Source organism: Phacochoerus africanus, chromosome 1 (assembly GCF_016906955.1).
Source record: "Phacochoerus africanus isolate WHEZ1 chromosome 1, ROS_Pafr_v1, whole genome shotgun sequence".
Taxonomy (NCBI): Eukaryota; Metazoa; Chordata; class Mammalia; order Artiodactyla; family Suidae; genus Phacochoerus; species Phacochoerus africanus.
Genome location: NC_062544.1, coordinates 25,791,249 through 25,817,138, shown reverse-complemented (window position 1 = coordinate 25,817,138; position 25,890 = coordinate 25,791,249). Strand labels below are relative to the sequence as shown.

Genomic DNA, 25,890 nt, shown 5'->3' with positions numbered 1-25,890 from the left:
GTCAAGAATCCCGACCACTTGTTGCATGTACCAGGCATGTATCTTGCACGTGACATCCATTGTGCCACTTAAACCTCACAACTCTATAAAGTAGATCCAATGCTTTACTAGGTTTTACAAACGGGAAAACTAAGGTTTAAAAAGGTTTCCTAGGAGTTCCCGTCTTGGCTCAGGGGTAATGAACCCAACTAGTATCCGTGGGGATGTGGGTCTGATCCCTGGCCTCGATCAGTGGGTCAGGGATCCGGTGTTGCCGTGAGCTGCAGCGCAGGTTGCAGATGCGGTTTGGATCCTGCGTTGCCATGGCTGTGGTGTAGGCCAGCAGCTATAGCTCCAATTCGACTCCTAGCCTGGAAACTTCCATATGCTGCACCTACAGCCCTAAAAAGCGAAAGAAAGAAAGAAAGAAAGAAAGAAAGAAAGAAAGAAAGAAAGAAAGAAAGAAAGAAAGAAAGAAAGAAAGAAAGAAAGAAAGAAAGAAAGAAAAGAAAAGAAAAAGAAAGAGAAAGTTACCTTTCTCAAGGTTATGAAGCTAGGGAGTCAAAGAAATAAGGGGTTAAAACCAGGTTCTAACTTCATTACCACACCATTTTATTCACTCGATGCTTTATGCTTAGTAATGCTTTATGCTAAGTCTTAAGACCAAAAAAGTTCCTTAATTAACAACAACAAAAAAAAAAACTATGAAAACTTGTGGGTTAGAACCAGTTTGGGACACAGAAAAAGGAGATTACCCTTTCCAATAGAGCTAAAATAAAAATACCACTGAGACAAAATTATAGACCCTGTCAGATTTACAAAATAAGCTCACTGTGTTGATCTATTCTTTCAAATCCTCATTAGGCAATGTGCAGAGCAGTGGGGCCACAATGGGGACAGACTTGGTCCCAATAGGAAGGAACTTACATGCTAATGGAGGTTAGCATACAGCACAAAAGCAAACAAGTCAATACAAAGCCACAGACACACTGAAGGAAAAAAACAGGGAGTTGCGTAGGAGAGTAATTGTGCAGGGGTTGGGGGAGGAACTTAATTTATTCACAATATTTAGAGGTGGCTTCTCAGAGAAGATACCATTTAGGTTGAGATCAGAAGAATGAGAAAAAACCAGAAGACATCTTTATATTAACAGTGGAAAAACTGATGAGAGCTGAATAAAATTGGAATACACTGAATAGAATTGTACCAATTTTTTTGGTTTTTTTTTTTTATGGCTACACCCACAGCACATGGAAGTTCCCAGGTCAGGGATTGAATCCTATGTAACAACACCGGATCCTTTAACCCACTGTGCTGGTGGGGATCGAACCTGAGCCACCGCAGCAAGCCAAGGTGCTGCAGTTGGATTCTTAACCCACTGTGCCTCAGCAGGAACTCCAAACTGTACCAATGTTATTTTCTCTGTTTTGATAACTATACTATAGCTATCGAAAATGTGAACACTAAAGGGAGCTGGGTGAAAAGTACATGGGAACCCTCTATGTACTATCTATGCAACTCTTTTCTAAAGCTAAAAGCATTTGAATATACAAATCTTCTATATGTTATCGTGGAACTAAAGTGAATTTAGGAAAAAGAAGCAAAGGCATATCTAGCTGATGCTGCTACTCTAAGAGCATAAGCCCATTAAGACAATGCTTTCCTCTCCTAAGGGAAGGGGTGAAGAAGGAGAAAGCGAAGAGAGCTCATCTCCATCATCCTATTAAGTGTCCATGGGATGTTCTCCACTTGTAACTACAGGGCTTACTGGGCAAAGACTGAAACCCCAAAACCGTTAAGCCTGGAGGAAATGAAGACATTTACACCAAACATCAGTTTTTAACCTACATGTTTGTGTTCTGTGTCATTAGTATCTTCAAAGAAGGATGTTTACATTATAGTTGGTTTTCACCAAATCTGACACAACCAAAAGGAATGTAAAAATCCCACAGCGAAGGCCTTATAGGAAGCTCCCACCATGTGTCTCTCTGTCCCCATGCGGAGTGCCCGTCTGGAGCTCCCCACCAGAGCCCGCCTCTCCCTCCAAATCCCTAGCTTGACAACAGAGCCCAGGAAAGCACAGCTCCAGCTCTCACCTGAGTAACTTCGCATCAAAGACGGTTTCCACGTCATGGAGGACAGACGGGATGTACTTCAAAGCTGCCACCTAGGCAGGAAGGGAAACAAACATGAGCCACGCCCACGGCCAACAGCTCTGCCTGGTGGTGAGGAGAGTCTGCAACAGGACACAGACCAGGGAGCTTGAGCCTGCATCCCGGTGCTGCTACAGTGATTCAAGACTCTGCAGGCAGGTTGAAACATCAGCCTGTACTTCTTACAAAAGTTTCTTCTATCTTCAAAGGGGCAGGAGTGTACAGCAAAACAATCACAGAGTTTGAGGAAATACAGACTCAGAGTCAAATCCTGGTTCTCCTCCTTAGTAACTATGTTTGGCCAAACTGGTTACTTACCAACTTTGGACAAAACACTTAACGTCCCTCGTGTCTGAATTTCCTTATCTATAAAACAGAGGAAATAATGCCTATGGTGTAGGATTGCAAACGTTAAAGATAATAGAAATGCAACATATTTTGAGTGCTCAATAAAGGATAACTTCTGGAGTTCCCATTGTGGCTCAGCGGTTTAAAACCCAATTAGTATCCATGAGAAAGCAGGTTTGACCCTGGCCTTGTTCATTGGGTCTAAGGAACCTAACCCTAACCCTAACCTTAACCCTAAGTCACAGATGCTGCTCAGATCCCATGCTGCTATGGCTGTGGCTTAGATCTTCAGCTGCAGCTCCAATTCAACCCCTAGACCAGGAACTTCCATGTGCTGCAGGTGCGGTCATTAAAAATAAATAGATAAATAAATAAATAAATAAATAAATAAAGGGCAACTTCCATCATTATTAGAAGATAGTGTGCTTGAAATGTTTTATTGGTGGCAAGGACAGGCTGGACTGAGTTATTTTATTGTCTCTCCCTGGCCAATTTGTGAATGATTGTGGGCAGGTTTTGGTCCACTATCTTGGTTAAGAAAACTGGGCACTGTGGTAGATTATTTATTTCCTCTCTGCAAGGTAACACAGATGAAATTTGTGTTCTATTTGCTGAACAGCAAAGTAGACTAATTTCCACAGAAAGAGTTGTTAAGTCACATGGTTGGAAAATGATGTGTAAAAATCTAGTAGTTTTTTTTTTTTTTTTGCTTTTTAGGGATACACCTGCAACATATGGGAAGGTTCCCGGGTTAGGGGTCTAGTTGGAGCTACAGCTGCTGAACAGAGCCACAGCCACAGCAATGCCAGATGTGAGCCACATCTGTGACCTACACCACAGCTCATGGCAACACCAGATCCTTAACCCACTGAGCGAGGCCAGGGATCGAACCCACAACCTCATGGTTCTTAGTTGGATTTGTTTCCATTGTGCCACAATGGGAACTCCAGATGTATCTATTTTGCATTTTCTGTATTTCCTTTTTATTTTTTCTGTATATTCTAAGTGTTCTATCGTTAACAAGTATCACCTTTTTTACAATCAGACCAACATTAAAATAGTGAAAATTTTTTTCTAAAAGAAAATCATATCCCTAGCCATATACAGCTGAGTTTCTGAGTTTACATAACGATTATGACTCTTCTCTGAGAATGTTCAGTGGGGCAGACCCCATGCTGAACACCATCATTAGATTACCTTGTTAAACCTTATTTCACGAATTTCCATCATGGAGCAGTGGAACCGAATCCAACTAGTAACCATGAGGATACGGGTTTGATCCCTGGCCTCACTCAGTGGGTTAAGGATCCGGTGTTGCGGTGATCTGTGGTGTAGGTTGCAGATGTGGCTCTGATCCCGTGTTGCTGTGGCTGTGGGTAGGCTAGCAGCTGTAGCTCCAATTTGACCCCTAGCCTGGGAACCTGCATATGCAGCAGGTGCGGCCCTAAAAAGCAAAAACAAAACAAAATAAAACTTATTTCAGCCTATAAAGGACATACTACCTTCATAGATAAGGAACCTCTAGGGCATCAAGATTCAGTAACTAGCCTAGCTATTGAATAGTTAGCAATGGGAGAGCCAGAATTCAAACTCAGACAGGCTGCTGACTGCTTACAGAGCCACTCCTTGTAACCCTCAAGCTGCACACCCACCTCACCCAAATAGCAACACTCTTTCTCTTTGCCTTCATCTTTTTCGTATTTTTTATGATTTTTACAAGTTAGTAATGTATGTTTAATGTAAAAAAAATCTTCCATACTATAAAGTTCAGGATGAAAATTGTCCCTGAAGTCCCACATCTCTGTCTCAGCCCTAATCTCTACTCCTCAGAAGGGCTCACTGTGTATGTGCACGTGTATGTGTGTGTGAGCTATGCAGTTCTGTACCTTGCTTTTTGCAGCTGACCACGCACCACTGGTATTTTTGCACCTCATTTCATAGAGTGCACTCTTCATCTCTAACCACTGCACAGCAATGCCCGCAAGTCCCCCTTACCGATGGACACCATGCTATCTTCACTTTATTTTAAAATAGATAGTAAGAAAATACTGAACATAAGCGTTTGTATATTTGTGAGAATCTCATAGGATGAATAGGCTACTCGAAGTGCATCAAAATGTATATACACATATACAAAAATATATATATAAAACATAGAAAGAGATTATCATATTACCTTATGAAGAAGCAGTAATTAATTTCCTTTGACTCTTTTCCCTATAACTGCTGGTATATATAATTTGCAACTGTAACCTGCAACTTTTTGGTTGCTAGAGCAGGTGGGTACCTTTCCATATTTATTAAACAACCACATTTACTATCTTGCTTGTTTATATTCTTTTCCCATTTTTCTTTCCAGGGATTTCTTTTCTTATTGTGTGGAATTATTTATAATAATTAATATTAACTCTTTCATAGTTAACACATTTTGTAAGAATTCTCTTGCTTGTCCTATAGTTTGACTGTTGCTTGTCTTTATATTATCATATCTTTCATTGCACAGAAGGATTTTAATTTGTATGTTGTCAGATGTGTCAGATTTTTTCTTTATAGTTATTGGATTTTATGTCTAGAGATTTATTCTTTATTCTTTCAAATCAAGATGACAAGAGATAACAAGATTCCAAAGCCGATGTTTCTAAAACTAGGCTCTACTGAGACATGCTTGTCCCATAGGATGGTGTTAGGTATTCCAGGTTGAGGAGGAGGAGTTTCAATCAAATAATTTGAGGAAAGTTTGATTTAAGCAAAAACAAACCAGTAAGGTGAGGGGTTTGGGGTGGTTTTTTTGTAGAAATTTTCAAAATTTTAATATACTGAGATGTATTATGACATTCCCCTGGATAGTTATAATACAAAGTGCATCCCAACCTAGTTGGTCAGGCAATCTGTATCAGGAAATATTAAGGTTTAGCAAAAGCATATGCCTGCAGGGATGGGCAGGCAGCAGAGAAGAAGTGAAAAGAGAAGAGCATAGGCCAGTAGGAAGTGATGATGTGAGCGGAACTTGCACTCTGTCTAAAAAACGAGTCCTTCTTGCTCATCTGCTTTAACACCGTGCTGGCCAAATCAAACACACCTGCAGGCTGCTCTTGTCCCATGAGCACAGCTTACAACCCCTACCTTCTAAAGAGACACCATATGCTGAGGCACATGCCCTGACAAAGGCTGGTCTAAGCAGTCTAGCCAACTGCTTCTTGCTTTACTCTTAAGCCAAGGAACATAGAGCTCTGGGCTCGCGGGGACCTGGAGTGGGGAGGGGGGAATCCCAGTCCTCCATCCAGCACCTGCATGCACCTAGACCCATTTCATTATCCCCTGAACCTCAGCATCTTCAGTGGGGCAGAGGGGAATGATGTGAAATAAAATATATCACACACCTATTGTAATGCCCAGAACACAGCAAGATGCCAGCAGTATGTGTGCTGGATCTCCCCTTAGCTCATCTCTCTAGCACTGGCCCTCAGAGTATAATATGGACTTGTTAGAATTAGGACCAAAGTGAGGGAACAGAAACAGAAATAAAATCCTTAGCAAGTTGGAGAAAGGCAGGACTTGAGTGTCCGCAGCAAGTTGCTGGTTTTCAAGGGCTGCATGGCATTCCAGGGCTTTGGAGCCATGCTCTAGAGTAACAATTATGGGGCATCTACATCAACACTCACACGTAAATGCTTCAGCTATTAGTGAGGAGGTGCTGGACAAAGCCAGGGCCAGGGCTGCTGCGCAACGAGCCCGTCTCCCCAGCTTCCCAGCCCCGGGCTGGCAATAAAGTAAAGCAAACTGAGGGATCATCACCTTGAGATGCAAAGGGTGTTATCACCTTGACTGGGGAGCATTAAACTTCCATGAGGTCCAGGTGGCCTCACAGAGGAGTGACAGGCCTGTGGTTTTCTTTCCCATAGGGGACAGCCCATCTCTGACCCAGGAAGTTTTCCAAGTCTGTTGTCACAGCCAGCACTGGCCTCAGGGTCCTGTCCACAGTCCTCGCCTTCACACAGCCCTGACACACCTGAGTGGGATCAGCGGGTGCCACCACCAAGCCCCACGGGAGGGGGGCTCAGCCATAAGACCCCATTGGAAACCACCATTTGTTACATGTTTCTAAGGCCTGGGGACTAGAAAAAGTTCAGCTCTCTAGATCTGTCAGCCTCGAACTGTGTTGCTCTACCATGGCTGTTAGTTTTTACTCTCATTAATACTACCGTTACACATAAACTAATATGTTGTGATACTACTTTCATCCCATTCTGTATATGATATTTAAAAAAAACCACACAGAGATATTTTGTATGTACATATATATATATATATATATATATATATACACACACACACATGCATACATACATAAAATTAATATATAAATCACAACAGCAAACCATTATTGGAAACTTTATATAAGCATTATCTCATTTGATTTTTATGACTACTCTGTGAGTAGATACTGCCATCCCACTTTACCAGTGTGGAAGACCGTGGCACAGAGAGGTAAAATAACTTGCCAGAAGCCACACAGCCAATAAGCAGCATAGCAAAGATATGTACCTGATTCTGTCCAAGTGGCTCCTGTCCAGTATACTCTGCTGCGGCCTACCCTGCTTTAGGAAACGCTTCCATCTTGGCATGTGGGGAGGTATTAACAGAGGAGATAAAGCTGATTTGGGGAGGAGATAAAGCAATCTCTCCCCTTTATGAGGATATGTTTTGAAAGAAGGTACAGTTTTCATGATACAACTTAAGAATCCTCCTCACCACATATGTGGGGGTTGCAAGAATGGCCATCAGGAAAACATTTGCCAGCTCAATCATTAGTTTGTCAAGTGACCCCAAGTGAATTTCTGAGATTAGTCATCAATTCCAAGGCCCTCTGCCAGAGGCCAGGTAGAGCCCTCAGGAAGAGAGCCAGACCTAAATCAAGCAAGAGTGATTTTACTGGTCCAAGAGAAGTCACAGGAGAACACTAGAGATGACTGCTATCCAGATGGACTTCACCAGAACTCATAACCCTGGGCTGCTAGCACACAGCAAATGTTTAAAAATAAAAGCAAAACCAAAAACCAAACAGCTGCACTCCCTCACACTCAAACGGGATTTGTCTTCTAAGGGTTTCCAGGGTCCCTCTCCATTTCTCTCCCTGCGTCTCCCTCCCTCTCTCTCCCCGTTACACGTGAAACTCCAGATCTTGCTGTTAAATGTGAGTCTCACCTCTCCTACTTCTGGGGGCTCAGCGTGCAGGCTTAGGCCACTTCTCCAGAACAAAGCACTTTCTTCCTTTACCTTGGACGTTTGGACATTTGACACCAATAAAAAGAGAGGAAATAAAAGAGGCCTCCGGAGTTCCCGTCGTGGCTCAGTGGTTAACAAACCTGCCGAGGATCCATGAGGACTGGGGTTCGATCCCTGGCCTCGCTCAGTGGGTTAAGGATCCGGTGTTGCCGTGAGCTGTGGTGTAGGTCGCAGACGAGGCTCGGATCTGGCATTGCTGTGGCTGTGGTGTAGGCCGGCAGTTACAGTTCTGATTGGACCCTAGCCTGGGAACCTCCATATGCCTCGAGTGGGGCCCTAAAAAGACAAAGGACAAAAAAAAAAAAAAAAAAAAAGGCCTCCCTAATAACCTGACTTCGCAACAATGCACCAGACATCTGCCCATCTGCACTTATGCTGCTTATTGCTTATCTACCTGGCATTCTGCCAGGAGACTGGCTTTTTCATGAAACTATACTTTGTTTGGTGATGATTATAAATTCAAACTCTGGGCTTATACAGCCTGGATTCAAGTCCTAGACCTGCCGCTTCTAAGCTGTGGTTAAGTTGCTCAGTCTCTCTAAGCCTTCATCGCCTCATCTGTAAAGGAGAGATAAGACTATTTGCTTAATAAGGTGGTTGTTAAATCAAATGAGGTTCCCATTGTGGTTCAGTGGGTTAAGAATACAAATGCAGCAGCTCAGGTCATTGCAGAGGTTCAGGTTCGATCCCCAGCCCAGCACAGTGAATTAAAGGACCTAGTATATGTCATGAATTCGGGAACTTCCACAGGTTGTGGGTGGAGCCACAATTTTTTAAAAAAATGAGCTAATAAGATATGTAAAGCTTTTAGCTAATGTGTCCACACAATAAATGCTAAAACATAAAATATTGGCAGCTAGTATTCACTCTCTCATTCATTCTGCTGAAAGATATTCAAGTACCTACTATGTGCCAGCCACTGATTCAGATACTGGAGGACATAAAAGACAAAGTCCCCTGCACCACCACCCTACCCCCGATACTCTAGCAGCTATATTAGCATCTGTGGCCATCACAGTGGCCAAAGGAACATGTCATGCAATTAAGAGTTGCTCATTTATTTCAACTCATATCATCAAACTGGAGCATTATGATGAATCACAACCCAAAGCCTGGATCAAGTGGGTCTGTACAATATCACCAGATGGTCAATACTGGCATTTGAGCGACATTCAATTCACATGCCTCTGGTGGTGACCATCTCACCCTGTCATCAGTCTTAACAACAATGCTCACAGGGCTGGCACACACGGGACTTCTGAGTGTATAGTCCATTCTTGAAAACACGTGGAACCCCTGGCCTAACCCATTCTTTGTGGCTGAGAGACAAGTATGAACTTTGGAGTCAGAAGGCCTTGGTGGACTGAAATCCTAGCTCCACCACTAAGAATAGGTATAATTTAGGATGGATTATTTAACTTCATGAGTCCCTGTGGACACTAAAGATAGCAGTTCCTTGCAGACCTCTGGCAGGACCGAAAACTCTGCCTGGGAAAGCTCAGCTTCATGCCTGACACATGGTGCGTACAAAAATCAATGCCAGGTGTTTCTAATACTCTTTCTACCCTCTTTGGATGGCTGGCTTTAAATTCTCCACAGTTTTTGTGTGAGCTACTGCCATGCCAACTCTGAACAATAAGGAAAACTGGAGAAAGCAAGTCAAAAAAGCCAGATGGCCCCGAGACATGAGAAACAACTTGCTCGGTTTCAAGAACTCACAAGAGGCAAAGCTGAGATTGAATTAGATTGGCAGGGCATGAATTAGGGTTTCCACCTAAGCTGCTACCCAGCTGCAAGTGTAAAGCTTGAACCAGGAATGTCAATCATGGGCATTCTTACTCCATGCTCTCGCCTATAACTTACGGCAGACATTACTAATAGATCACAGCACTCCTTCCCACAATACCCCACGCGGGCTCAGAAGTTAGAACTCTAGTCATGTCATACTATGTCAGTAGGAGAAACTGTGCTTTCTTTTTTTTTCAATAGAGTCAGTTATTATGAGTTTATCCTCCTTGAGATTCATATCTGTTTCTTGATCTAATGGAATAACTAAATGTCCCAACACTGTTCAGCAGCATAATTCAGGGTGAGAAACACAAATACTCCCTTCCAGATTCCACTCGAGAAAAACACCCTCAAGCCTTCTGTTTTATGATGAGATAAAGGGGGAGAGATATAAATGACTAAAAAGTATTTAAACTGCACTATGCAGCAGGCTTCACGCACCATGTTTACACACATTACTTTATTTCATCCTCTCAAGAATCCTCTAAATTAAACAGACGTTAGGCTTCCCATCTTATAAAAGGATAAACAAGGCCCAGGAAGCAGAAATGATTTGCCCAGTGTTACATGCCTGTGTATGGAAGCCCCACTTCCCACCCAGGTCTCTCTGACTCAAAATCCAAAGCTTTCTCCTGCAGCGCATATCGGAGTCTACAGAAGACCTCTTTGTGGGGTTTGCTAACATCACGTGGCCTTAATCTCTCTCTTCACATCAGCCCATTCCTCACGCTCTGAAACAGCATTCCAATTTTTTTAAAGCCCATTTCCTGATGCAGTTTTATTTTATTTTATTAATTTTTCAGTTTTTTGGTCTTTTTAGGGCCGCACCCATGGCATAAGGAGATTCCTAGGCTAGGGGTTGAATCAGAGCTGTAGCTGCTGGCCTACACCACAGCCACGCCCGATCTGAGCCACGTCTTCAGCCTACACCACAGCTCATGGCAACACCGGATCCTTAACCCACTGAGCGAGGCCAGGGATCGAACCCTCAATCTCACAGTTCCTAGTTGGATTCATTTCCGCTGCGCCACAATGGGAACTCTGCATTCCAATTTTTTCAAACAGTATTGCTCTCCATATTTGAATATGACTTTAATATTTTCTTGGGCAACTTTTCAACAACCACAGAAATAGGTAGAGAGCATCACTGATTTTATGTAAATCCCAGAAGCCAGATTTGGCCCATGGAGTAAATTTTTAAAAAGACAAAAAGTCCCTTTCCATGGCTCTGGGGTGGAAATCCATGCGGAGAAACCAGCACAACCTGGCCCCAATCCCAGGGAAAACAAGACATTTCTAACACAGCTGCCCAGAGAATAAGAACCTGGGTAAAAAGACTCATGTCAAAGCCATGATAATCACATTAGCTCTCTGCATTTGCATAGCATTTTACAACTGGCCTTTTGCAGACAATATTTATTTGATCCTCACCCAAACCAGTGAAGTTTTATAGATGAGGAAACTGAGACGCTGAGAAGTTAAGTCCCTGAAAAACATGAAATCATACAGCTGATCAAGAACACTGTGTTGCCCCCCGGTCTCCTCAGGACCAGCAATTCTCACTGGCTTATCTTTGCTTCCTTGCTTCTTTTCTTTTTCTCCTTTTCTTTCCCTACCTTCTTAATCCCTCTCTCCCTTTGTTCCTTTCCCCAAGTACATGTAATTCATCCCAGAGAGATAGATGCTAAGACTGGGAAGGGGGGCTCTAGGATGGCTTATTCCCTCATTCTTTCTCAATGGCACATGGTCTCTCTCCTGGCACTTCTACCTCTCGGGCATCTCCTCCTTACTCTTCCCCACCGACTGGCTTCCTCCGTTTGTCCGTCATTTCTGATCCCTCACATTTGAGCTTCCTTGGAGGCTATTTCAGGCCTGACCCAATGCTATAGCCTCTCTCATTGCCACTGGGCATCTTCAGCCCTCACTGGACATCCTAACACTGTGTGGCATCTCACTGGAAGATCAGCTACTTCCAGTGTGATACAGGCAGAATGGTAGGCTCAGGCTCTTATCGTATTTATTCATGCTGCCTCCTGCTTTTGTTATCCCCTTTGCTTTAAAATAATGAGGGTTTGAAGAATAGGGGAAGACTTAAAAAAAAAAAAAGACTAGCAAGAGGGAAGAGAAGGTGAAATTTGTCAATACCAGTCCCAACTCACCTCAGAAAAAAAACACCCATATCCAAGGAGGTGCTAAATGTACAGTCTAAATAACAGTGTGATGTAGCCTGGTCTTTAGAGCCAAACGGGAAGGGATCTGAATCCCAGCCACGCCCCTTAGTGCTCTGACCTGGAGACTGGAACTTGCCATTCAATCTCCTGTGAACTGGAGATTGACACTTGCCATCTGCCTCTACAAGGGCTGAACCATGAGCCCCTGCAGCCAGCTACCAACCCTCCAAAGCCCCTGAAAGGAGCTCAGGGTGGAGACCAGGAGTGAAGCTCTGCGAAAACTGGCAGAACAGGTCTTCCGAGAGGTAGATGGTTTCGGGAGAAGGTTTTATGAGCCCAATTCTTGCATCTCCTGATATCTAGACAAGCACCAACATCCTTCATGGTGACCTCTGCTCCTCATGGCCACCATAAACCTCCACGAGACTAGCAGCAACTTTCTGCAAAGTGTGCGCCTGATCACAAGCACCGTCCCTTCACCAAGATCGCTTATACTGACACTGCCCCCACCCTCTGGAGTGACTTTGCAGAGCTCTCTGAAAGGCTGTTTCTTGGGCTGTAGTCATTTTGCCCTAAATAAAACTTAACTCACAACTCTCAGGTTGTGCTTTTTTTTTGAATAGACAGTGCAGTGGAGCTCTTCAATTTCCTCATCAATAAAACAAAGATCTTACCTATTCCAAGTGTTGTTCATTTAATAGATATTTATCAAGCATCTATTATGTATTAGGACTTTTCTAGGTGCTGAGAATACAATGATGAACAAGACAAAGCTCCCCTCTACACACATACACACACACACACACACACACACACACATACACACGGGTTCCCAAAGTCTGTTAAATCTAAGGAAGCCATTAGAAACATGATTCCCAAACTTTGCTCCATTTAAAAACCAAGTGAGGAGCTTCTCAAACTCATTTTGCCCTGGCCACACACTGTACCTATTAAATTAGAATGTCTGTTGGTAACCAGTCATCAGAATTTAGTCAAGATTAGGAGTTCCTGTCATGGCTCAGTGGAAATGAACCCCACTAGTATCCATGAGAACACAGGTTCGATCCCTGGCCTCACTCCGTGGGTTAAGGATCCAGCATTGCTGTGGCCTGTGGTGTAGGTTGCAGATGCAGCTCGGATTTGGCATTGCTGTGCCTGTAGTGTAGGCTGGCAACTAGAACTCTGATTTGACCCCTAGCCTGGGAATCTCCATATGCCACAAATGTGGCCCTAAAAAGACCAAAAAAAAAAAAAAAAGGAATTTAGTCAAAATCCTTGAGTGATTCTAACATGCAAAGTTTGGAACTCTTATTGTTAGCAGCAAACACTCCCTAGACAGACTTTTGCTTTTGCCTCCACACCTCCATTCTGGCTGAACGCTAGCACCCCACTCATTCTAACCAGAGGCTGGGCAACCCCAGAAATAACGGGTATTTAAATTAGCCACCAAAAGAATAACTATCAACAAAAAAGAAGAAGTAATCTGCATTAACTCACTGTTTTAGATTACCGTGTTTGGATTTTCTTTGGCACTACTCGTGAGGCAGGCTTTCCTGAATATTTGTGAATAAATGCTGTGAAAGTTAGAGAGTCCCCCGGAAACAGTCTCTTGACTCAGCCTTTTGGCGGCTAAACTCTTTCTTAAACATAGGGTTGGGTCTCAAAGTTTGTCAAAAATGTATACACTAGTTCCTTTTCTAAAACAGACGCAATAACTTAAAAGAATAGTAGCCATCATCTGAGGGGAAAAATGAATCTGCAAAAGTCAAGTCAAGAACTTTCAACCTGTGATATTAGGAAGGCAGAAAGAGGTAACTCTTTGGGAAGAGGCTAGATTTGATATAAAGATTTGCATCATGGATCCCCAAATTGGAGGACCTATTCTCTCCAGAGTATGTCTTGTTTATTGAGGAGACTCTCAGTCCCAAAGGGGATCTGAGTTGATGGTGTTGAGAATTAAAAGTGCACAATTTAAGAGACTGCCACTTTAACCACTCTCACTGCTAGAAGTGGATCAGGTTTGACCTATTTCCTTCCAGGGAGCAAAAGCTTCAGAGTTATTTAGAAGAGGCACTGCCACCTTCAAGGGAAACAAACAATAAATATGCCTCCTCCTGCCCCGAGGAGCCCCTGGCGTTCACGATCCTTCTACCTCGTGACCAGCCCAGGCCTTCAATTAACACAGGGCTGCGTCATCAAGCAAAGGTAGACATTCTCTCACCGTGCTGTCATTTACCAGATAACCAAAGGAAAAGACGGGGTTGTTTTTGGAGTGTAAACCAACCTGCAAAAGGATGGTTGTTTTGTATTGACTTTTCATCAGGTTGTTGATGGATTCAAAGAGCCGTCTCATGGATTCTTCAAACTCCATCTGTTCCTTGCCTTCGTAAAGCCTGAAAGAGACACAACTGAGTCATTTCTCAAGCCCAACATGTATGCCAGTCACAAACTTCATCTGAAACCGAAAAGAGAGAGAGGGGTGGAACTAGAGACTTAAGGGGAGGAGGGGTTGATTCAGCAGCCATTGCATAATCTACTCGGGGGAAAGCCAGGTCCACATACACAACAGATACCATCCAGCTGACTCAGCATCATAAATCGCCCCTTCCCGCCTTTGTTTTTTTTTTCAGCCCTGAAGAACTTCAAAGGAAAGAAACTTGTGCAAGCCTGAAGACATGAATAATTTCACCCTTCTGCAAGAATCAGAGCAAGACTGTGGTCATCAGATTTTCAAAGTATCTTGGAAGCATCAAGAAGAAATCTTTTCAGATATGTTGCCCTTCGCCTTAGTCACTGTCTGCTTGTTGGATGAATATAGTCATGTCTGTTCCATGCTCAGGGCCATCATTTTCCCTTCCCTCTCATTTCAGGGGTGTATTTATGACCTAACATAAGATTTTGTTTCTCTGATTATAGAAACCTTACATTGATATTGTAAAAAAAAAAAAAAATGCATTCCTTATGAGGTGAGACTCATTAATCCTCCCACAAAATTAACAATTCTTAGATGGATATCCTTGCAGAGATTTCCATGTCCTAATATATACTTATGACTTTTACTATTTTTTTTAAGGGCCAGACCCACGGCATACAGAAGTTCCCAGGCGAGGGGTCGAATCGGAGCTACAGCTGCCAACCCACACCACAGCCACAGCAACTCAGGTACCAAGCCACATCTGCAACCTACACCACAGCTCACAGCAATGCCGGATCCTTGACCCACTGAGCAAAGCGAGGGATCAAACCCGCATACTCATGGATATTAGTTGGATTTGTTTCCACTGTGCCACAACGGGAACTCAATATATTTGTGATTTTTTTTTTTTATAGAAACCACCCACTTGTATAAAATCGGTCACCAGGCCCCCACATCTCTTTGCCCTCATGGCCCAGAGTTGGAGTGCTGTTCAGCCCAAGGCCTCTCCAAACAAAGGTTTATCACAAATCATGAAAAATCTGCAGCCTGATCGGTGGCATCCTGGGCAAAACACAGAGAAGAGCGCCCCTGTCTCCCATTCAGATAAAGAGCATCTCCTGTCACAGCCCTACACAGCCAAACACCACTGGGCTGCTGGCTGCCTGCCATGAAGGTGCCTTTCTCAGCTAAAGTGCTGACACACTCAAGGGGTTGGTTTGCTCCATCCGTCAGGGTCAGGGCTCCCCTTACAGCCATCACAGTGCTGTCGCCACGTGATCCCCACCCATCCACTCGCCCCTCTTTGCTTTTTGCTTCTCTTCTTTCCACTTCCTTGCTCTGTCTTTAAGTATGTGTCTTTGTTTATCTTCTTCTGAGTACCATTCACTCTGTCTCTCTAGGTCTCTATGCTTCTCTCTCTCTGACTTCATCTCTCTTTCTCTCTCTTAGTCACTCTTTGTGTTTCCTTCTCCTCTTTGTTCCTAGTGGCCTCTTCCTAAACCTCCTGAAGTAAGAAGCTTAAGGGGAAGCCAGAGCTGAATGTTCCAATCCATAACAGGGAACCAGCAATTGCTGCTGACTTTCTGAGTATCTAGTTCAAGGTCATAGAAACAAGGCTGTGAGAAGAGCCAGGGGTCCTAAGGCTTCTCTCCTTCTCTTTCCCCTTCCCTCTCCCTCTTCTTCTCTTCCCTTCTCCCCTCTCCTACACCACTAGGTCCTAAACCTTCTTGTTCTGCCAGCACAGAGATGTCTGCCACAGAGGATGTGTTTTAGAGCCAGCCAGCCTGGGTTCCAAAGGCCACTCTGCCTAATACTACCTGAAGACCTTATTAATAACAGCAAATATCACTCTGCCCCAGGCACTATCTGTATTATGAATCACATACTCTCACTACCATACCAGGACGGGGGCTCCACTTCGCAGATTAATGACGTAAGCAACATGCACAAGGACTCCACACCAGTAGGTGTTCATACCTGGCCATCTGGCTGCTGAGCCCGGCCTCTCAGTCATTTTGTACAACACTGTGCGCCACACTTGACCACCTCTCCTAATTCCTCTAAGTCCCAGCTTCTCACCTGCGAAATGCAGGCTGTAACAGCACTGTGGCTCACGGGGGACCTGCTCGGAGAGTACGGGCCCTGGTAAACGTTAGACAGTGTCTTGACTATTGTTAACCGTGGAAGTAGGAGTATTACATACATTAGGATATTTAAAAAAAAACAAAAAAAAAACAAAAAACAAAAAACAAAAACCTCTCCAGAGGTTGAAATTTGCCCAAATCTCATCAAAGCGGAAAAGATGAGACCAGATCTGGCAGGAAGAAGGGAGGGTCCAAATTCAAAGTGGTGGTGCTTTCCCTGTGAGGCAGGGCTGTTAGCTTTTCTTTGTGCCCAAAGCTAAGCTACTGGATGGTCCAGCCCCCAAGGCTCAGGCCTTGAAATCAACGGTAGCTCCAGCCACAGCTGCCTGAAAATATTCAATAAACGATGTCTAATTCCTGTTACTGGACTCTGGTGTCTCCCTCCCACATCTAACACCCAGACGTGGCTGCTCGTGTGAACGCATCCTCATTCACATATATACGGACTTCCTCTGTAAGGTATACTTATTTTGCATGTTTGTGCATGCGCGCGTGCACACGTGTGTGTGTGGGGGGGATTGGGGGTCCCACCAGGTCCTCTTTTTGGGGACCCCTTGTGCCGCCCATTAAAATGGCCTCCAGCAGCTTTTTCCTGCTGGCTGAGCCTGCCCACCCCCACCCCGCCTCCCATAACTGAATAGTCTCAGGATGGCGCCCCTCCCTGGAATTCATCATTTTTAACGGAGAATCATTAAAAAAATGAGCTTTGTTGGGAGCCATCTGAAAGGCAGTGCTCCAAGGGAAAGTTCGTGAACTCCTGCTGAAGAGATCCTTGAGGTTCCCTCAGTTCTTGACAGCCCTGTATTTAGTTATTTAACTCTTTTTAGATTTTTCTGAGCTGCACAAATATCCCTCCAATAAGCTCCTTCTTTTGCTTAGACTAGCGCTGGCTGGATTTGCTGCAGCTCCTGTGTAGTCAGAACTCCGCAGAGTGAGAAGGGCTTCCTTCTGCAGCTCCCTGGGGTTCTAAGCCAAGGGCTGCTGGGAAGGCAGAGAAAATGAAGTCCATGCTTCCTACAGCCCAGATGAAGACACAGAGGGTCTGAGTGGGGAGATCACTTGGCTTCACTACCATCTTGCAAATGTGATTTAACTGAGAGGGGAAGGAAAAGAGACTTTGAAGCTGTGAGACAAAGTCAAGGCCCTCCACTCAAATTTAAATTTTGTAGGAAACTGAATTTAATTTCTACCAGCAAGACAGATGTGATTTTTTTTTTCCCCAGGTTACAGACTGCACTGGTGGTGTAGCTTGGCCCAGAACTCAGAATGTTTCTCCTTCTGCGTTTCGAGAATCTAACAGGGCAGGACCAATGACACAGATCCCATGAGGCCTCAGTGAGAAGCCAAGCTGCTCCTTGCTATTCTTGTCACAAGTCAGGTACCTTAAGACCACACTCAGTCCAGGACAGGAAAGGCATTCCACACCTGTCCAAGTTTTATAAAGGATGAAAACAATTTGGGGGGAAATGACCTGCGTTTTACAGTAGCTGCTTCATGAAGCAAAATTACCACAGTCTTATGCATCATGCATGCGCACACGTGTGTTAATTTTTAAGCCTGGGCTTTTATTCGGGGGGGGGGGAATGGGAAGAAGAGTTGAAGAAAATGTTTACAGTTGGGAGAAGAAAGGAAGCAAAAAAACGATTCACGTAAAGAGTTTTGATATCCAGCTAGACTCCTCCATAGCCGGGCAGTGCGTCCACAGCCTAATTCTATCTCCGAATCTTGCCTTCCTTGTTGATAAAATAGAGATACAATGCTCATTCAAAGGGTTATTATGAGGTGAAAAAAAAATGAGATAATACCTTTCAAGTGCTTAATATTATAGCTGTCACTTCATAAGTGTTACATAAATAGGTTACTCCTATTGTCGCTGTTGACTTCTGAGTGCAGATATGATCATATTGGCGAGGTCTCTGAGTCTACATAAATAGAAGGAACGTTTCTTAGAAGGAGTGAGTAAGGAAAAAAATATATAGGGGTTTTAGGTTATATGAAAGAAATAAACCGATGATGGGAAGGGCCATTCAGCACTGTGGGACCTCCCCTGAGAAGCTTGAAGAGAAAAGAAAACCAAGGCCTCATCTGTCTGCAAGACTTTAAATGTGGCCTTGAAGTCAAGGGCACCACAGATGAGCTTTCAAGGTCCTTCTTTAGCGCTTGTTCTCTGTACATAGCTTCAGGAGGGAAACATCTTTTCTGGCTTCAGAACACCTAGAAAGATGCTTCAGAAACCAGCTGATCCTGCCAGGGAACAAATTATTGAAGGGCCCGAAGGCCCTGACCACAAGGAAAACTGGAACAACCTGCAAGGCGCTGTTCTGGGGCACGCGAGTCCGACCTCAGCTCCCGGGGCCTGGATAAATGTAGCTCGATGCTCGGCTGGCATGTGATTCATTGAGGAGACACTGTGCACAGCTGAGTGCTCACAAAATGCAAATGGGGCCCCATATGGTGTGTACAACGCTTTGTACCACCTCCTTCATGCAGGTACATAAAGCCTCAGCCGAAAACAGAGATGCCAACCTCAGGCCAGCAGAATCTAACCAAGGCAACCTCAGGCTGCATAAAGCTGGGAACGAGAATACAGGCTGAAGGGTGTCCTGGCACCCCAGGTCCTTTTCATTTTCTATATCTCAGCCGCCTCCAGTTCCTCTGAGCACATTCCTGGGCACGCTCCTGATTTCTTCCCCACCTCTTGGAGGAAAGAGACTTTTAAGTAAGACTGCATAGCTTCCAAACCACCATCCGCCACTCATTAGGTGGTCTTGTCTAAATTTCTTAATTTCTGGAAGGCTCAGTTTTCTCACTAGTAAAATGGTACTAGTCCCATAGAGCTGTCCTAACAAAAACTAATTCACGTAAAGCAATTAGCACAGTGCTTAGTACATAACTGACACTTAATAAATACTCGCTGTTGTTATATAGAACCACTGTTTTCCTCTGGATCCACTTCTGGCTTTCTAAGCCTTAGGAGGAAGAAATCAGCAACTTCATAAAAACAACTGCCATTTATTGAGCACCTACTGTGTGCCAGGCACTGCAGTGGAGTTAAACGGGAATAAGACTCAGTCCCTATCCCCAAGAAGTCACCAGGGAAACCGACAGATAAGTCGGTGTTGTCATATATGAGAAAACCTGAACAAAGAAGTTGAATATTATTGTTGGATATTACTCCTAAGTGCCAGGCACTGTGCTCAGTTCTTCACATGGATTAGCTCATTTGATAGAGGGTGATTTATCAACATCTTACATATGAGAAAGAGAAAAAATTAAAGAGGCATGAACGGGGGAATGGAAGCCAAGAGGAGGAAGCAGAGGCTCTGGCCAACACTGGCCACAATAAGCCACCTCCCTGACAGCCCCCCAGCCCTCAGCACCCTGCCCCCTCCCATGCCACCACCACCGCCTGTCCCCCACCTCCCGCCTTCCTCCCAGCAGTCCTGCAAAGGCCCCAGGATTAGACCAGGGTCTGGCTCGCCTGTCTCCCTCACCTGGTTGCATCTTTGCCTAAATTTGCTCTTGCCAAGAGGACACACACCTGACTAATTTCACAAGTGTCTGGGAACAAGCAGACACTTAATTAGAAGGTTTTTAAAGGTGAAAACTCTATTTTAAATGTCTCCATGATCTTACATAGAACTGAGCGAAATTGCTTCAGTGAGGTCGTGCCATACCATTCTGTTACTTTGCCACCAAGTCAAGATACTGTTGTGCCCCCAATCATGCTACATGAGGCAAACTGTAGAAGAGAGGCCACTTATTCAGTGAACTTCCTTAGATGACTGAGACAGGCTGCAAACGTGGCACGTACAGCAGACGGTCCTGGCCACGGAGGCCTCCCTGTTCTAACACTTCATTCTTTCCCATCGCCCCTTCCCTGCCTGCCTTCTCCACCGGATCCACTTGCTCTCTGCTCCATTTAGTGGAGATCAAGGCTATGTTGGTCCTGATATCCCCACGTCTGGCAATAGGCGTGGAACATCAAAAGTGAGTTTTAAACAAAGGCGTCAACAAATGATAAATTATTAAATGAAGGAACCGCAGCGCCTCCAAAGTAGATGAATGGAAACGTGTTAGGAATGCAGAACTCACAGCAGTTCAGCTAACTCTAACTAACAGCACCCAAACAATGTCTTGGGGATGGCATTAATAGTCACCATCGGCTATGCCGCCTTTATTTATTATTATTACTTTTACAACTAAGGCTACTACTACGACTAACTGCTATTTATTACATTCATTACGCACAAGGTCACCTAACTAGTAAATGGCAGAGTCAGAATTTGAGCCCAAGAGTGTCTGGCTCCAAATTTCACTCCTTTAACTACTAGGCTAATACTAATACTGCCTCCAGGAAACAGAGCAAAGTAATAGTAGGTTGCCAGGAGCTGGAACAAGTCAGTGTGGGTAGGAAAGCATCACTTGCCCCTGGAAAGAAGTTATGTGGCTGTCTAGGCAAGTTAGATGGCTGGCTTTAACGTTTTAACTGTTCAAGCTCTAAATCCAAGGTGACTTGGCTGGTGTTCCTACCCCTGAGCCAATAATTTGCTCTATTACACAAAGTGTAAATTAGTTACTTTACAAAAAGAGCCATTAAGCCATTCATGGTTTCAGAAGAGTAATTACTCTGGAAAATTCACAACATTTGAAGGCCAGAACCTAACCTACCTCATTATTGCCTCTCTGTCTCTGTCTGTCTCTGTCTCTCTCCCCCAACACTCCTTCCCCCTACAATTTGGCATAAGGAATAATTGTAGCCAGCCAGTGACTGAGCCTGTCTGAAAATTATCCTTGCATGTATTGATCCTACTTAAGAAAGAAACCCTTCAGTGCACTGAGCAGGCACATTTAAATTAAAGCAATAGGACTGGAAAGGGCTCATGAAAGAGAGTCCCCTCCCTGGTACCCCATCTTCCCCCATGGTTATCATCACCATCGCCATCCTCCTACCACCACCAAGGTCTATGGACCTGATGTGAATCAGAAATTGCAGATGAAGACATGGAGTTTTGGTGCAGTGAGGCTGGAGTGAGCTGTCCAGCTCAACAGCAGCCAGAGAAAATTTCATTTGAAGGGGAACAAAGTTGACATGTAAGGAGTTACTCTCAGAAGAGAGAGAGTAGGGCTGTATAAGAAAGAAACTATACAAGGGAGGGCGAGGACAAGGACAAAGTTGCTGGTGTGAATTGTCAAGCAGCTCTGGTGCTCAGACAGGATTTCACGTGGACTTGATTGAACTGAATGCCATAGGCAATCGAGAGGCAGGGCTCAGACCCATTCCTGATGCCAATTCTTTTGTCATTGATAAAACTATTTCTACTTGAGCTGTTACTTCTCCAGAATCTGACATTTGAGGAGGGATTGCCCCTTAGGGCAAACTGCAAAGAAGTTTCACTAAAGAGTCTTCCTGTGAATTACTCCCGGGAAGAATGATTTGCAGATGAGAGGGGAGAAAAGACAAACTCAGCATATGAGGATCTTGTTTTGAAAAATGTCTGGAATGAATGCATAAAAATTAATGCAATCACTGAAGAAAAACTGCCTCAGGTAGATGTGTAAACAGCTAAATAAAAAAAATAGAAGTTAACAATATGGAAGAAATGAGAGGAAAACAATCCATCTAAGAAACATTCACTTTTAAAATATGGCAACTGCATGTAATAAATTAATAGTAAGTAGGTAATAAAATGCAGGCAAAAGCCTTGAAAAGACTCTAAGTTATGAATAGAGAGTGATATGTGCCCTGTGTTATATCCTTCATTCTGCTGAAAGGAGATGCAGCCTGTATGGAATTTGGCAAGAAAAACTAAGTTGCAGAAGTCTGCACTTAGGTAAATTTCTCCATTAGCATGAAAAATGGTATTCAGGGTCTTTTCCCTCAATATAATTAGAAATTAAGTGTTCTGCAAACAGTGTTCCTAAGGATAGAGACACAGACACAGACACACACAGACACACACACACACACACACACGCACACACGTACACACACACACACACCCTTACCCATAATTCCAAGACATACAAAGAAAAATATAGATTACATCATCTTTAGGCCCAATTGGTCTAAAAAGTATGGGCACTAAAAAGAAATTAGGTTTTGACTGCTTCTCCTACCATTTCTTCCTCTAGGTTTTTAATGACCTGGGAAATATCTATGATATCTTATTATTTTATTGAAGTATGGTTGATTTACAATATTGTGTTAGTTTCAGATGTACAGCATTGTGATTCAGGACTTTTGCAGATTATATTCCATGAGAGGTTATTATAAGATAATGGGTAGAGTTCTCTGTGCTACACAGAATATCCTTCTTGCGTATCTAGTTTATATGTAGTAGTTTGTATCTGTTTAATCCCATATCCCACATTTGCCCCTCTCCCTTTCCCTTTCCTGTTTGGTAAACACAAGTTTGTATTCTATGTCCATGTCCGTAGGTCTGCTTCACTTTTAAAAATACATTCATTTGGTAGTTCCTGTAGTGGCACGGTGGAAATGAATCCAATTAGGAACCATGAGGTTGCGGGTTCAATCCCTGGCCTCGCTCAGTGGGTTAAGGATCTGGCTTTGCCATGAGCTGTGGTGTAGGTCGCAGACACAGCTTGGATCCTGCATTGCTGTGGCTGTGGTGTAGGCTGGCAGCTGTAGCTTTAATTTGACTCCTAGCCTGAGAACCTCCATATGCCACCAATGGGGCCCTAAAAAGCAAAAAAATAAAAAAATAAAAAGGAATAAAAATAAAAATACATTCATTTGTATTACGGTTTAGATTCTATGCCTAAGTGATAACATATAGTATTTCTCTTTCCCTGACTTATTTCACTAAGCATAATATTCTCTAGGTCATAACAGGAAAAAACTAAGTCGCAGAATGATTATACACATGCACACGCATGCACACATACAAACATACAGGCCTAGCAAAATCTGTACATTAGACTGATCATCTCATTACTCCTAAGAAAAGAAATTGTGTATATCAACAGTCTTTTCATAGACTTTTATACTATATTCTAATGTTATCACAAGTAAATGTGACCTTTAATTTTTGAAAGAGCTATCTACCTTTTTTGAGGGAACAAATGTTTCTTGGACTCCAGTTCCTTTCTATGACAATCCTCATCCCCAGGGTCTTTCCTGAATTCTCTCGTTCTCACTATGGAGACTAGAAGTAGAGGCGGGGAGGGAGCTCAAGGCCATAGACTGGAGGCAGTTTTCCCTCCTCTCCATAGAATCGAGATGCTGATTTCTCACCGACCTCCTGTTCTTGGCATGGACTGCTGCTAGAGAGACAACTGCCTAAGAAATGTCAAGTTATTATTTCTCTAAATCGTGGTCATGCCAAGCCCATCAGAACTTTGCCCTTTCACTCTGTGGCTTCCCGAGAATAATTAACCCCAGGCTTCCTGCTCTTGTTCCACAGAGAGCCTTGACATTTGGTGTGTGGAGTTTAATAGAATTTTTAACATTTTCTTTACTAATGGTGCTGGTTTTAAAAATGCATGTGCAGTAAAACTCTTTGTTTTGAAATGTGGGAACACCTGAGGAAGTGTTGAGTCCAAACACGCTGAGGTTTGCATTATTGGAGACCTCACCTGAGTGGAGGATGGCTGAGGGCCAGACAAGGTGCCAGCAGAGGGCCGTGGCAGAAAAAGCAGTAGTCTGCATCGCCAGGACTGAGTTCTAAACCAGATTCCCGCACCAGTGTGTGTTGGTTGTCGCCTTTAACAAGTCACTTCACTCTGGGCCCAGGTTCCCTCATCTCTAAGTGGACAACAGTGCCATTGAGGGCAATCTCCAGGATTCCTAATTGGCTGCTATAGCCAAAGAGTCAGGATGGGGCATGTCAATCATCCAAGACTAAGCTGGCTCACACCACAGAGTTCCCCAGCATGGCATGGTCCAATAGGTGCCCCAGCCAGAGCCTGTCATAGGTAGGGGTGGATCTTGAAGAGGCTGAGTGTCATTCAGCCATCAAGTCCCATTAATTCCACTCCCCAAGCCATTGTGTCCAGCTTTATTGAGATATAATTGACATATAATACTGTGTAAGTTGAAGGTGTACAATTTGATACAAATAAATATTGCAGAAGGATGGCCACAATAAGGTTAGTTAACACACCTATTACCTCATGGAATTACAATAGAGTGTGTATATGTTGAGAACATGTAAGATCTACCCTTTTAGTAACTTTCAAGTATATAATTCAGCATTGTTAACCAGAGACACCCAGGCCATTGACTCTCCTTCCTCTTCATCAGGACCATTTTCATCCAAGCCTCAATCACCTCTCGCATCTGAACCCATCTTTTCTTCACTCTTACTGCCTTTCGATCCATTTTCTACGCAATGGTCAGAGGGACCATTCTAAAAACACAAGTGTGATCATACCACTCTCCTGCTCCAACTCCTTTAATAGCTCTCCTCTTCCCCAGAGGTCACAGCCCGACCTTCAAGGATCTTCAAGGTCTGATCCTTCCTGTCCCTCCAGATGGTCTCCTATGAGGCCAATCCCTCCATCACCTTTCCAGAGCTCAATTGAGTCAAGCTCCCTACTATCTCAGGGACCTCCTTCCAGCTTTGTTTTTGCCAGTTACACCCTCCTCTTTCCCTGCCAAGGCCTACTCATCTTTCAGGTCACAGCTTGCTTGGCACTTCCTCCAGGACCCCTCCCTGACCTCGTGATGAGATCTGATCTTGTTATATATAAGTTCTCAAGGCACCTCACACACACACACACCTCCTTAGCTCCCCCTGTACCCACATGACCATCTTAATGACTAGACTCAAAATCCCATGACTAGGCCTGCATCTCTGTGATTCCTTGCCCTATTTCTGGTGCTCAGTTCAGTGATCTAGTGGCTACTCAATAAATATTTGTTGGGTAAACATTTAATTGCTAATGCAAACCAAAATTTGACCACTAGACAAATATTTCAATGAGATAGAAACTTTCATTATGAACAGAAGAGCTTAAAAAGAAGAACCAAGTTTTAAGGCCCAGTGTGCCTGGGATAGGTATGTGATGTGTTGAATGTAAGAAAGAATAAATGCTGGGATACAGCCTTTTAGAAGCTATAGACATGGAAGGAAATTCCAAAAAATCTGAGAGACACCCATGTATTAAAAAGCTTTTTACCCCAAACTCCTTGCAAACTATTACATTTAGAATGGATAAGCAATGAGATCCTACTGTACAGCCCAAGGAACTATACCCAGCCTCTTGGAACAGACCCCGATGGAAGATATGAGAAAAAGAATGTACGTATATGTATGATGGGGTCACTATGCTCTACGGCAGAAATTGACTCAACACTATAAATCAAGTATACCCTAAAAAATAAATAAATATATATATATATATGTATACAGTAAATATAAATACATATTACATAATACATTTATAGTATAATATATAATATAAGTAGATATAAATATTATATATATATATATATATATATATATATAAAGCTTTTTACAATCTTTCCAGATTTCCAGGCCTGAAATGACCTGTGACTTAGTTGCAAGGCACAAGTTCCTCTTGCCCTACAGAAGCCTCCAAGATGGGCAACAACAGCAAAGTCCCAGGTTCAGAGAAGA

General features: G+C 43.5%; 1 protein-coding gene across 3 annotated transcripts in view; it reads right to left on the bottom strand.

The window, feature by feature from the left end:
* Positions 1-25,890, bottom strand: part of DOCK2 (dedicator of cytokinesis 2) — a 404,312-nt gene that overhangs the window by 293,032 nt on the left and 85,390 nt on the right. For all 3 annotated transcript variants that reach the window (XR_007135520.1, XM_047784590.1, XM_047784680.1), the window contains exons 23-24: positions 14,010-14,118; positions 2,076-2,146 (exon numbers count right to left, since the gene is read on the bottom strand). Coding sequence is in view for 2 of the 3 variants with exons in the window: in XM_047784590.1 (XP_047640546.1) it covers positions 2,076-2,146; positions 14,010-14,118 (180 nt within the window). In the remaining variant the exon portion in view is untranslated. The remainder of the gene's footprint in view (positions 1-2,075; positions 2,147-14,009; positions 14,119-25,890) is intronic.